At 38.1% G+C, this 12,681-nt stretch overlaps 6 protein-coding genes across 6 annotated transcripts; 4 read left to right on the forward strand and 2 right to left on the reverse strand.

Annotated features, from left to right (window-relative positions):
* Positions 1 to 136: 136 nt before the first annotated feature.
* Positions 137 to 2,056, forward strand: VPS33 (tethering complex ATP-binding subunit VPS33; the record flags this gene model as incomplete). The annotated part of the gene is made up of 1 exon (XM_451679.1): positions 137 to 2,056. One exon carries the CDS (start codon positions 137 to 139, stop codon positions 2,054 to 2,056), a length of 1,920 nt encoding a protein of 639 aa, XP_451679.1.
* Positions 2,057 to 2,913: 857 nt separating this feature from the next.
* On the reverse strand, positions 2,914 to 3,096 carry COX9 (cytochrome c oxidase subunit VIIa; the record flags this gene model as incomplete). Its single annotated transcript, XM_451680.1, has 1 exon — positions 2,914 to 3,096. The coding sequence occupies one exon, from the start codon at positions 3,094 to 3,096 to the stop codon at positions 2,914 to 2,916; it is 183 nt and encodes a 60-aa protein (XP_451680.1).
* A 1,030-nt stretch (positions 3,097 to 4,126) lies between these two features.
* COX8 (cytochrome c oxidase subunit VIII) lies at positions 4,127 to 4,348 on the forward strand (the record flags this gene model as incomplete). The annotated part of the gene is made up of 1 exon (XM_451681.1): positions 4,127 to 4,348. One exon carries the CDS (start codon positions 4,127 to 4,129, stop codon positions 4,346 to 4,348), a length of 222 nt encoding a protein of 73 aa, XP_451681.1.
* A 724-nt stretch (positions 4,349 to 5,072) lies between these two features.
* On the reverse strand, positions 5,073 to 6,017 carry CST9 (SUMO ligase CST9; the record flags this gene model as incomplete). Its single annotated transcript, XM_451682.1, has 1 exon — positions 5,073 to 6,017. The coding sequence occupies one exon, from the start codon at positions 6,015 to 6,017 to the stop codon at positions 5,073 to 5,075; it is 945 nt and encodes a 314-aa protein (XP_451682.1).
* Positions 6,018 to 6,980: 963 nt separating this feature from the next.
* On the forward strand, positions 6,981 to 8,270 carry IDP1 (isocitrate dehydrogenase (NADP(+)) IDP1; the record flags this gene model as incomplete). The annotated part of the gene is made up of 1 exon (XM_451683.1): positions 6,981 to 8,270. One exon carries the CDS (start codon positions 6,981 to 6,983, stop codon positions 8,268 to 8,270), a length of 1,290 nt encoding a protein of 429 aa, XP_451683.1.
* Positions 8,271 to 8,859: 589 nt separating this feature from the next.
* On the forward strand, positions 8,860 to 9,657 carry DPM1 (dolichyl-phosphate beta-D-mannosyltransferase; the record flags this gene model as incomplete). Its single annotated transcript, XM_451684.1, has 1 exon — positions 8,860 to 9,657. The coding sequence occupies one exon, from the start codon at positions 8,860 to 8,862 to the stop codon at positions 9,655 to 9,657; it is 798 nt and encodes a 265-aa protein (XP_451684.1).
* Positions 9,658 to 12,681: the final 3,024 nt, after the last annotated feature.

Here is a 12,681-nt window from a genome sequence, read left to right on the forward strand (position 1 = left end):
AGAAGGTAAATAATAAACCTTAAAGCATCTAAATTTATACTTAGATAAACTGAAACCAGACACTTTGGCATCTGTCCGCAATCAATTGAGATTAGCAGACTGCCATATTGGATTAATTGACAGTATCAAGGGGGAAATGGTCTCTAAGCTTGACGCGAAGCAATTCAAGAAACACAACAGAGATACATTCATCAATGCAGTTGAAACCTTACAAGACTGTTTGAAACCTGTGACACTAGTCGTCCAAGAAAGCATTTTGCCAATTTTAGACAGTTTGTTCACATTCAGCCAATTGAAAACTGCTACCCAAATTGAGAATGTTGTAAAATGTGATGACGAGGCTGCCAATGTTCTTCAGTCATTAAAAGAAGATACAACATTGATATATCTGGTTGATGTACGAACAGAACTCAACATTAATGACATAATTTTGAACACGATAAATGAGCTTCAGATATCTAAACCTAATGTGATTTCAGTTACATACAATGACAGAAGTGAAGAATTGGGGCTGGTACGAGATTATCTGCGAGAACTTGTTAGAGTGCCGCTAACATTGGTTAAGTGGCATGTGCTACCTACAGAAAGTTTGGATGAAAACATATTGGACTGCAAGTTGTTATTGACTTCAGAGGGAATCAACATGTATTATCCGTCAGATCCGTATTTTAGAAGTGCATCTATCAATATTCTTCTTGATAACCTATCGAATGTTTTACTGTCAATTCTTGACAAAGAGAACATCACAATTTCGAAAAGTTTAGCATTAGGAGATAATAGCAGGCGGTTAGTGGATATTGTGAAACAACGGATGGCTATTAGAGATACTGCCGAGACCCAGTTTATTAAAAACGCCAAATTTGGGAAATTAAAATCAGGGGAAAGGAACGACCTCATTGTGTTTGAACGAAGTGTCGATACCATTACTCCAATGATGGCAGATCTAACATATTCAGGAATCTTGTCTGAAGTGGATCAGATATCAAACGTTCCAAAGGATGGAGGCATATGGGACCTGTTGAAGTTTTTAAATTTTGGTGCGGTCGGTTCCAATCTCAACACACTAGCCAAAGATCTTCAATCTCAATACGAGTCACGCCACGCTGCAAATACGATATCCGAAATCAAAAACTTTGTAGACAACCTTGGTGATCTACAGAACAGGCAAGCATTATTAAAGCAACATACAGTACAAAGTTCAGAGTTAATGGAATATCTAAAGGATACAGATTTTAAGGATAAAATTGACTTCGAACATGGGGTTTATGCAGATCTGTTAGATTATTCTACCATAGTCAATACAATAACTGAAATGATGTGTTTTGACAAAAGTGAACTCAGCATCCTTCGGCTATGTTGTTTATTTTCACAAATAAAACATGGGATCAGGGAGAAGGAGTTCAATTTGTTGCGTCAGGAATTGGTGGATACATTTGGAAACGAGATGATATTTAAACTGAATACTTTGGACAGATATAGACTATTCTCAAAAAAACATACTGATGGATTGAAAAATTATCAACTTATATGTAAGTCTTTCGATACTATACCAGATGTTGACATAGAACCTACAAAACCTCGAGATATGAATTATGCTTTTTCTGGAGTCGTTCCTATAGTGTCAAGACTACTACAGTCAATGTTTGATAGAAGTGTATTTGTGAAGAATAATAATTCAATCTTGCAATCATTTATCCATTCAAGAGAGCCAACTTTGGACAAACTGGAGCCATTAATGAAAGAGTCACAAATACCCCTGGATGAAAGGCACTGGGTTAAAACCGAGGGAAAGATAATCGGAGACGTAAAAGATGAATCTGATCTAACGTTCTTAATTTTCATTGGAGGAATTACCCATGGTGAGATATCTACCATCAACTATTTAAAGGAAAAACTACGAGCCAAGAAGATAAGGAAAGAGTTCATCATTATTACCGATGGAATCATCACCGGTAACGACATTTTTTCCTCATCTGGCATTCAAACATCTAAGAAGAAAAATGTCTTGACGGAACAGTTAGGCGACACCTTGATAAGTCAAAATCAAGGAAAATAGCTTGGCGTAATTAAATCATATATAGAAAGAATCATGAATTCAAGCATACTTATTTATCTTGCTTTTTTCTCTTAAAATTAATAACTTATTATAAGTATTGTGTTTGTAAATTGATAAATATTTCATATTGCATTAAATCTTTCCATTATGAATATAAAAAATGAAACAGGATGAGACTGACAAATATAGAGCCTCTCCAAACGTAATAAACCGTTATAAAGATCCATCTATGAACTATTGGAAAGATTTGAGTGGTAATTCATTTATTTTTTTTAGTAATAGTAGTAATGTTTTTTGTTTATTTTTTGAACGTCTTTTATCATATAGCGTAAGGTTCTATCGAATCTCTTAGGAATTACTTCCAGCGATAAGGTAACAAACCAGAGAGTATTCCTATTTGCAAAATAAGATTGTTTAACAGAGACAATCACCTTCTTTGGAAATCGACAAAAGGTCACATGAAATCCTTAAGTCTTTGTTTAGTAACTCCTCCAAGAAAAAACAAACAGTCGAGATGCGGTATTGCTTCCACTCATGAATAATAATACTGATAGGAGAAGAAGTCATAATATGAGAACGTATTAGCATGATAAAAGGGTACCGAATAAAAAAAAATACCATTAATGATTTTTAACCAATAATTCATCAGAATGACTGTTAATCTGTGTATGTGTTGACATAAATAGAGAAATAAAAGGTTGTGGGATGTTATAGTAACGATAGGTAATTGGGAGGAAAAAAAGGATCGAATACAATTCTCCGTATTATGGACACAGAGGTTTCAAACCTCATGGCCGCACACGAATATGTTGATTTAGATAGAAAAACACAAAGTATTGCGTTTTTTTATTCAGTCCTTAGTTTTCAGCAGCCTTTTGTTCAGCCAACTTAGCGTAGTAAGCTTCTCTCTTGTTGATGATGTTCTTGTGGAAACCCCACCACCAATAGGAAGCCATAGCACCACCAATAGCGAAACCGATGGTGATATCGGCCAAGATTCTCTTTCTAATAGTACCAGTGATTGGAGCAATTGCAGACATTATTCTTTGATGTGAAGTGAGAGTGATTGATGTGAGATGAACAAACCGTTAAGGATAGCAACAGCTAATGAAAAAGGCTAAAGTCAACACTAAGAGGGGACAGAGGAAAGATATACAAAGTACTAATCAAATATCAAAATTTCAAGAAGTAAAAGAAAATCAGAAAAACCATACGACTAAAGTAAAGAACCGAAGACAGTTAGAAAAAAAATTAACCAAAACCTGTAATGGATAGTAGAGCCAGGTAAGTTTATTTCAATTTTTTTTAATTTTTAAAGTTTCTCGATTTTTCAAGCTGTCACCAAGAGGGAATTGACATTCAGAACTCCAGTAATACCGAGTCATACTGTAGTGTGGATTTTCAAGACAATATCTGATTGAGACTCTCAGTAGGTTCCGGTAGAACCTACTATCGGTTGCCCATCAATATAGCCAAGAGAGAGGTATCGCTTTTCTTCCTCTAATACTGACAGCACCGGATTGGCAAAGAGGGAAGATTTCCCGTCAGAGAAACTCTGGGGCAGCCATTGATCGCAGGTCATGTGCCTCTTATCATCTTAGTGTAGTTAGTACAAGTAGACAAGAAAGGATCTCGCGTTAAAACCGAAATTCCCATTAGCCAATGATATCCCAGGATTCGACGTGAGTGTGTCTGTATTCAGAAAAATATGTACACGGGGAAATCACGTTCCACGAAGACACAGCAGAGCTTTGCTTTAAGAGTGAAAGTCGGAAATCTTACACCATTACCCGGATACTCCGTTTGTGTCTCACTACTTTCTGAGCCGTTTTCCCACTTCTGTCAATTTTTTTTGTTATTGCACGACTTTTTCCTAATCCTGTTTCTCTTCTTAGCAGCGATAGAAAGGTAAAAAAAATATATCGTATTATTTTTTTTTTCATATTTCAATACAATTAGCACTGCAATTTACAACTCTTGTTAAGGATGGTTTATAGTTTATTGTTGATATTAATAACTTTGTTTCGATAACCTAGCGTCCAATACCACAGCAAATATTCCAATCAAAACATGTTTTCCCAAGTTACCAGACTAGCCACCAGAAGAGCCTTCTCTGCCACTTCCAAGCAATGTGGTGCCCACTTCAAGGAAGGTGTTTACTCGAACATCCCAGTTAAGATTCACAACAGAAAGATCCCATACGCTTTCATCCACTTCGGTTTCTTTGCTCTAGGTTTTGCTGTTCCATTCATCTCTTCTTACGTGCAATTGAAGAAGTTTGGTGCTTTCTAAATGAGTGGATAGAAATAAATTTCCTGCCCTCTTTGTTATATCGTATCCTTTCACAATAATTTTCGTTTTATTTTCATGTCATCATTGCTACACATTCCATCCATCTGCAAATGTCCGCACTATTGCAGCCAGCCGGCGAACATATTCTATTCTATTACTTGATGAATAATGAATAGTCAGTCCGAGGTTTAAAGAAAATACCAAGCACATCACAATAACCAAAACCAGACAGCAAAATAGAATATTACTCAACTCTTCATTTCACATTTATTTATCTCTCGAGAGTGATGTATACCTGCACTCGTCGAAATCAAAAACTAAAGCAACGGTTCGAAGCAATCTGAAGCTAAAGTTGAAATTAGTGACTTCATCGACACTTTGACGAGACTCATGCAAACAAAAAATCACAAACAGATAACAAAGGAATTAACATTATCATACTCCTGGACCGTTCGTGAGATCTAATAATAATCTTAAAAGAAAAATAGCACAAGAGATAAGTGGATTTGGAATCAAGTTTCACCGGGAGTCTTCAATCGTTTCCCTCATTTTTTTCTATCTTCCGACTATCAGCTCAAAGAAATACTATATTATCAACATGAAATACTGTCAGAAACATCATTTATTTTTATCAATATGTTTAAATTTAAACGTATAGGTCTTTAATTAACAGAAATTCAAAAAACGTCAAAATCAGCTTATTTATCAACTGACAAATATTTAATCATTTCTTAAATTTATTGTTTCTCGATTGTGCCGTGGTGTTATTCCTCGACGGGAATCCCGTTGTAGTTTGAGAAGAGTTAATCCTCATATGTGATAATATTCCCCTTGATGATATCGTTGAAGTGCTACTTCTTTTCAATTTCAATCTTTCCAATGCATTCGGTAATGCTTTCGTGACTCCTTGTCGTGAGTTTGATCTGGCGCCGAACGTGTTATTAATGTTAGAACCGCTTTTATTGTTCATTGAAATTGGTGTTGTTGGGGAATGCGGTACCAATATTGGTGCCGTTCTTCCAATTGACGTAGATTCAGCAAGAACGTGTGAAATATTTGGAGATTCGTTTCCATCATCTGAAGTTGTCCGTGAAGGTTTCAATCGGTGAGAGTTTTGTAGTTTACTGATGAACGACTCTTGATTATCACGCTCAATCCCATCCTTTGCGTTTATTAAATTTCTGGAGTCATTTCTAGTAACCATCGATATGACGTCTCTGTTGGTGTCCTTCATTCTTAATTCCTTCTTCAAAGCAGTAAACTTGTCTAATTCTTCCTTTGCCTGGTACAACAGCTGTCGTTGTCTGTTACACTTTTCCTGTAACTTCAGACACATATCTTGATAGTATTCACATAATTGCACCATTGACTCCCACTGGAAATTAGCTACTGTGTATAATGGTTCCAGTTGTGATACAAAGGGTTTAAAGAACGATTGCACTTCTGTCGGTAGTTTGGAACTATCACCATCTAACGGAAGTACTGATATTCTACTCGTCGTGCACACGGGACAAACCGTCATTCCATTATGGTAATGCTTATCACAAAGGATATGAGCACATGATGTGAGCCAGAACTTTCCATTGCTTGTTCCTTGCTGGTTGTTATACGGTTTATGGCATTGGGAACAGTTTACCCATATCTGATTCAAATCAACTGGCGGAGACATTAGACTCAAATGGGAAGAGAGGTTGTACTACTAACTTAGTTTTGGAAGTATTTAACTGAGGGTTTGGTCAGTTTCAAGAAATGATACAAACAATGGCTGTATTGTAAGAAATATACAATTAGCCGCCGAAATCAATTTCCCAAACCCAACGAGAAAAAATGTCACCCGGAAACAGAAGAAATACATCACAAACCACGTGACACTAAGGAAGTCACGTGGTGTACGGATTAATTCCCGCTATCATCTCCAGTATTGCTGACATGATCATTGGGTATATAGGAGGGAAGACGCACGCTACAAATCCAAAGCCAATGCCAAAACCAGTCCCTGACTCATGGCCGGCTCAGGCCCTGCCTTCGCGTCCTACCAAACACCCAATTCATATCACCGATTAACCACCACTACTGGAAAAGTACGAAGCTTTCGCTGTCTATCCTGAATCCCGAGTTGATCCGGTTTTTTTCTCGTCTCACAAAGCCTAACCGTCGCATTGGTAACGAAGTTCCCCACGACAAATTAGCAAAAGCGCCCCAAAACAGAGCCCAAAACGGCGACTTACTAGCAAATAAACAAATTTCGGGCAGTTTACTACCCCCAAAATTATTGCATCAATCGTGGCTCTGAAATATTACAAACCCGCTACTTCCATGTTCGGTAACCTTCTCATTGCAACTACAAAAGTACTGCGATTGCCATTGCCCTAAGTAAGTTATATGAATGACTCTTCTATCATTTCTATTATAGCTATTCGCTTTATTTTTCTATCACTGCTTTGAGAAGGATATTTTGGCTTTTAACTGTGATTAGTGATGAGGTTAAGTCTATTATATATATATGCATGTATATTTGCGTCTCTGCGCTATAAAGTTTCTGTATCCTTATAACTTTAGGTCAGGTTAAGGTTGGTATATTCGACGGTTGTTGTATACTGAGCTAAATTGAATTAGGACAGGACAGGACACTATGAAGGCCGCAGTGATGAGTATTAATCGTCAGTTTTCCAGCTCTGCTGCAACTGGGTTGCGCAAGATTAAAGTTCAGACTCCCGTTGTGGAGTTGGACGGTGATGAGATGACTAGAATTATCTGGGATAAGATTAAGAGTAAACTTATCTTACCATATTTGGATGTGGATTTGAAGTATTACGATCTTTCCGTGACGAACCGTGATGCCACTAACGATCAAGTTACTGTGGATTCTGCTAATGCCATCAAGAAATACGGTGTTGGTGTGAAATGTGCCACTATTACACCGGACGAGGGTCGTGTTAAAGAGTTCAATTTGAAAAAGATGTGGAAATCACCAAATGGTACCATCAGAAACATCCTTGGTGGTACTGTTTTCCGTGAACCAATTGTCATTCCTAGAATCCCAAGATTAGTGCCTGGATGGGAAAAACCTATTGTCATCGGTAGACATGCCCATGGTGATCAATATAAGGCCACCGATCTTGTCGTTCCAGGTCCTGGTAAGTTGGAATTGGTTTACAAGCCAACTGATGGATCCGAGACCAAGACTTTGGAAGTTTACGACTACAAGGGTCCTGGTATCGCTTTGGCCATGTACAACACAGACGAATCCATCCGTGGATTCGCTCATGCCTCTTTCAAATTGGCTATCACCAAGAAATTGAACCTTTATCTTTCCACCAAGAACACTATCTTGAAGAAATACGATGGTAGATTCAAGGATATCTTCCAGGAAATTTACGATTCCGAGTATAAATCCGAATTTGAAAAGTTGGGTATCTGGTACGAACACCGTTTAATTGACGATATGGTTGCCCAAATGATCAAATCTAAGGGTGGATTCATCCTTGCGTTTAAGAACTATGATGGTGATGTCCAATCCGATATCGTTGCTCAAGGGTTCGGGTCCCTTGGTTTGATGACCTCTGTTCTAGTGACCCCAGACGGTAAGGCCTTCGAAAGTGAAGCTGCTCACGGTACCGTCACTAGACACTACAGACAATACCAACAGGGTAAAGAAACCTCAACAAACTCCATCGCTTCCATCTTCGCTTGGACTAGAGGTTTGGCCAAGAGAGGTGAACTAGACAACACTCCAGAAGTCGTCGAATTTGCCAACTTGTTGGAAAAATCCACTTTGAACACTGTCCAAGAAGACGGTATCATGACCAAAGATTTGGCCCTTGCCTGTGGTAACACTGACAGATCAAGTTATGTGAACACCGACGAATTCTTGGATGCTGTTGAAAAGAGATTCAGAAATGACGTTAAATCTCTGCAGTGAAAATGCTTTCAAGAACAGGAGAGTACGTCGATGAATAAGATTACACACATATATGGGCTCTTTTCTTAATAGTAATATTTCTATATAAAACATATAAACGCACAAATAACTACACTAATCCCTCTCTATCCCAAATACCTATTAGAAGTTTCCTTGCAGACTACGGTAGCATAATCCTAAATTGTCGTTCGTTCTATGAATAATAGCTTCTCTTGTCGCTGTCCTAGTAATTTCATTACCCTGCCTCTGTCACATGTACCAGGCTCACACACCTCATTTTTCACCCGATGTTGTCTGTCCTTCCTCAAGTCCAAAAATCGAAAGTGGACAACATGTTCAATATTTTAACAGTTACAAAAGAGAAACATATAAAGAAACATGCCTGACAATTCTTGTAGTTAATACTTGAAGTATTGTTTTTGTTTAGTTGTATTAGAGTACCCAGTCGAGCTTTGTTAGCAAATCACACGCTGTTATATTTTCTTTGGGGAAACAGGAACCTTTTGACTGCTATTATCTATAACTAATAAAGACCGGATATATTTATACCAATTGCTCAAGAAATAAACATAAGATTATACTATAAGAAATGTCTATTGAAAACTCTGTTGTTGTTCCAGCGTACCACGAAAAGCTAAATATCAAGCCATTGACCACCAGGTTATTCCAAGCCTTGGGTAAAGAAGGTTCCAATATCACTGAATTGATCTTCGTCGATGACAATTCCCAGGACGGTTCTGTGGAAGAAGTTGAGGCTTTGAAGAAGCAAGGTTACAACGTCAGAATCATCGTCAGAACCGACGAAAGAGGTCTTTCTTCCGCTGTCTTGAAGGGTTTCCATGAAGCCAAGGGTGAATATTTGGTTTGCATGGATGCGGACTTGCAACATCCACCAGAAAGTGTTCCACAATTGTTGGATTCTTTGAGAACACATCCATTCGTGTTGGGTACCAGATACGCTGCTGGTGTCGGTATCGACAAGGACTGGCCGTTGTACCGTAGAGTCATTTCTAGTGGTGCTAGAGCTATGGCTAAACCTTTGACTTCTGCCTCTGATCCGATGAGTGGGTTCTTCGGTTTGCAAAAGAAGTACTTGATTCACAAGGATGCCAAGAATATTAATCCAAAGGGTTTCAAGATTGCCTTGGATTTGTTGGTTAAGTTGCCAATTCCTCCACAAGAACCTATTGGCGAAGTTCCTTTCTTTTTCGGTGTCAGAACTGAAGGTGAATCTAAGTTGAGTGGGAAGGTCATCATACAGTATTTGCACCAATTGAGAGAGTTATACACCTATAAATATGGTGGCAACAACCTACTGCTGTTCTTCCTATTCTGGACTATCCTAGCACTGTACATTCTGTACCAGGCTTACCACTTGGTATTCTAGTTCTTGAGATACTGAACAAGAACGAACTTTTCTTTATCATAGCAAACAATAATAAACTCTTAATAACTAAATATCCATAAAACCGTATTTCACAAGTGTTCCTAGAATATTGTTCAATGCCCAATCAACTAAAAGGTGGTTTAGCTCTAGTTTACTTTCCTTAATATCTGGGGAATAATACCACCTGACTCAAGGATGATCTTCGAGAAACATTCTCGTTCTCGTTACCCTGATGATGCATAGAAACTTTAAAGGGACGCCCATGCACAAATGATCAAAGAAGTGTAATTTAAAGGATACTAACCAATAGCAATTAATGAGGGGGGGTATGTCGAACGACAAGCAGAAGACTCAATAATCAACTCACAAGTGTTAGTTTATGGGTAAAGTACTTATAAGTTCTTTGAATCTAGGCTATCTGATTATCCGTGTGTTTGCGTTTATTCGGCTTTTAAACAAACATTGTGAGAGTGCAAAGGTTGAAGGGTAACGTGGCACTGATATGAGAGCTGTACTCTTAAGATTGAATGATAATGGTGAGCCACAAGTCAGTTGTTCTTACAACCATGGTGTGCTAACCATGCCATCGCTTCCTATTCTACCGAATAAAGCTCCAGAAGATCCATTGTACACTGTTCGTTTGGTTGTGGCAGCAGGCTGCCCCGTTGCTCGAGATGGTTTAATTTGGACTAATTGTCCCGAAAGCCATGACATCGAATTTGATAGGAACAAATTCCATAAGAAATATATCAAGGCAAGCTTCCATAAAGATGATTTTATTGATTTGAAAGTATTTAATCCGGGGTCTTATTGTTTTTACCTCTCTTATCGTAATGAACAGGACCAGTTGGAAACAACTAGGAAGTTTTATTTTGTGGTACCACCAGTCCTTTACTTGAACGATAAATTTGTTCCCTTAAATTCAATTGCCTTACAGAGTGTAGTTTCGAAATGGATGGGGAAAGATTGGGACCCAATATTTCGCAAAATCGATAACAAGGGATATAACATGATCCACTTTACACCTCTTCAACAAAGAGGAGAGTCCGATTCTCCTTATTCTATCTATGACCAATTGACCTACGACTCCAACTTTTTTAACACCGTAGAGGATGTGAAGCAAATGGTCCAAAAGTTGCATAAAACTCACAACATTCTCGCATTAACAGATGTGGTTTACAATCATACTGCTAACAACTCTCCATGGTTGTTAGAGCATCCAGAATCTGGTTACAATCACATTACTGCACCACATTTACTCCCTGCTATTGAATTAGATAAAAGTCTACTTGAATTCAGTGGTTACATGAAGGCACTTGGATATCCAACGGATATTTCATCTGTAGAAGATCTTATCTCTATTATGGATGGTATCAAAATTCATGTTTTAGGCTCTTTGAAATTATGGGAATTCTATGCAGTAAACATCGATGCTTTATTGAAAGAAGTTGCAGATCAGTGGGATTCGACTCCATTGGAAGCTATAACAGTTCCTGGTGATGTTGAAGATGACTTGGTAAAATTGGCCGGTTTCATTCGTAGCTCTTGTACTAATGATGACTTTGGTTCTTTATCCACAAGATTTGCAAATACCTTGATAATATCCAAGTTTATCACAATTTTGAGACAACTTCATGGGGAAGAATGGAATGGCAATGTTGCAAATGAAGCACGCAAAATTTTGGATGAATTGAATTTACCCTTGTACAAGGAATACGATGAGGACGTTCGCGTAATCTTAGACCAATTATACAATCGCATAAAGTATTTGCGGATTGATGATCATGGTCCAAAGATGGGAAAAATCACTCCTGAATCGCCATTAACTGAGCCTTATTTCACCAGATTGCTTGCCAAAGATGGTAAGGAATATGCATTGGCTAACAATGGCTGGATTTGGAACTCTAATCCACTAGTAGATTTTGCATCAAAGGACTCCAAGGCATACCTACGTAGAGAAGTGATTGTCTGGGGGGACTGTGTGAAATTAAGGTACGGTTCCGCACCTGAGGATTCTCCGTATTTATGGGAGAGGATGTCAGAGTATACAAGACTTCAGGCAACCATTTTTGACGGGTTTAGAATCGATAATTGTCATTCTACCCCACTTCACGTGGGCGAGTACTTCTTGGACCTGGCAAGAAAATATAATCCAAATCTTTACGTAGTCGCTGAATTGTTTTCGGGATCAGAGCAAATGGATTGTATTTTTGTAGAGAAGCTTGCAATTTCATCTTTGATAAGAGAAGCCATGCAAGCTTGGTCAGAGCAAGAACTTTCAAGTTTGATTCATAGACATGGAGGAAGACCGACTGGTTCTTATAAATTCATGCCACTTGATGATTTCCCATATAGTCCCGAATTGGAACTCGATGAAGATTTTGTTGATTATAACAACCGTTTAGGCGATGAACTTAAAAGTCTCTCCGAAATTAAGATCCCAAGATTTTTATCTGCCGCTCCACCTCATGCTTTATTCATGGATTGTACTCATGATAACGAAACTCCTTATCAAAAAAGAACTGTAGAAGATACTCTACCAAATGCCGCTCTCGTTGGATTGAGTTCTTCCGCTGTCGGGTCTGTTTATGGTTATGATGAGATATATCCTCATTTATTAGATGTTGTCAAAGAGAAACGTCAATATTCAGTGGTTAAAGATGATGGTATATCCATTGTGAAAAAGAAATTTAATGCAATTCGAGCAACCATAGCAACGCAGAGTGATGATGCAGAAGATTCCGAAATGCATGTTCACCATGATGGTCAGTTTATCACGTACCACAGAACTCATGCTAGACTCGGTGATGGCTACTACTTAATTGCGAGAACAAAATTCAGTGAGAATGATTATGATCAAAGGTTACCTACCGTCACTCTATCGGGGTCCACTGCAGAACTTCTTTTCAGTTATTCCCTAGTTAAAGATGGCGGTCTGCCTAAAGATGATGACAAGATAATCAAAGGAATCCCCACAAAATTGGTGGAATTGGATGGATTTGTTATTCAATATAATGAAAGTTT

The sequence above is a fragment of the Kluyveromyces lactis genome (assembly GCF_000002515.2).
Source record: "Kluyveromyces lactis strain NRRL Y-1140 chromosome B complete sequence".
NCBI classification, from domain to species: Eukaryota; Fungi; Ascomycota; class Saccharomycetes; order Saccharomycetales; family Saccharomycetaceae; genus Kluyveromyces; species Kluyveromyces lactis.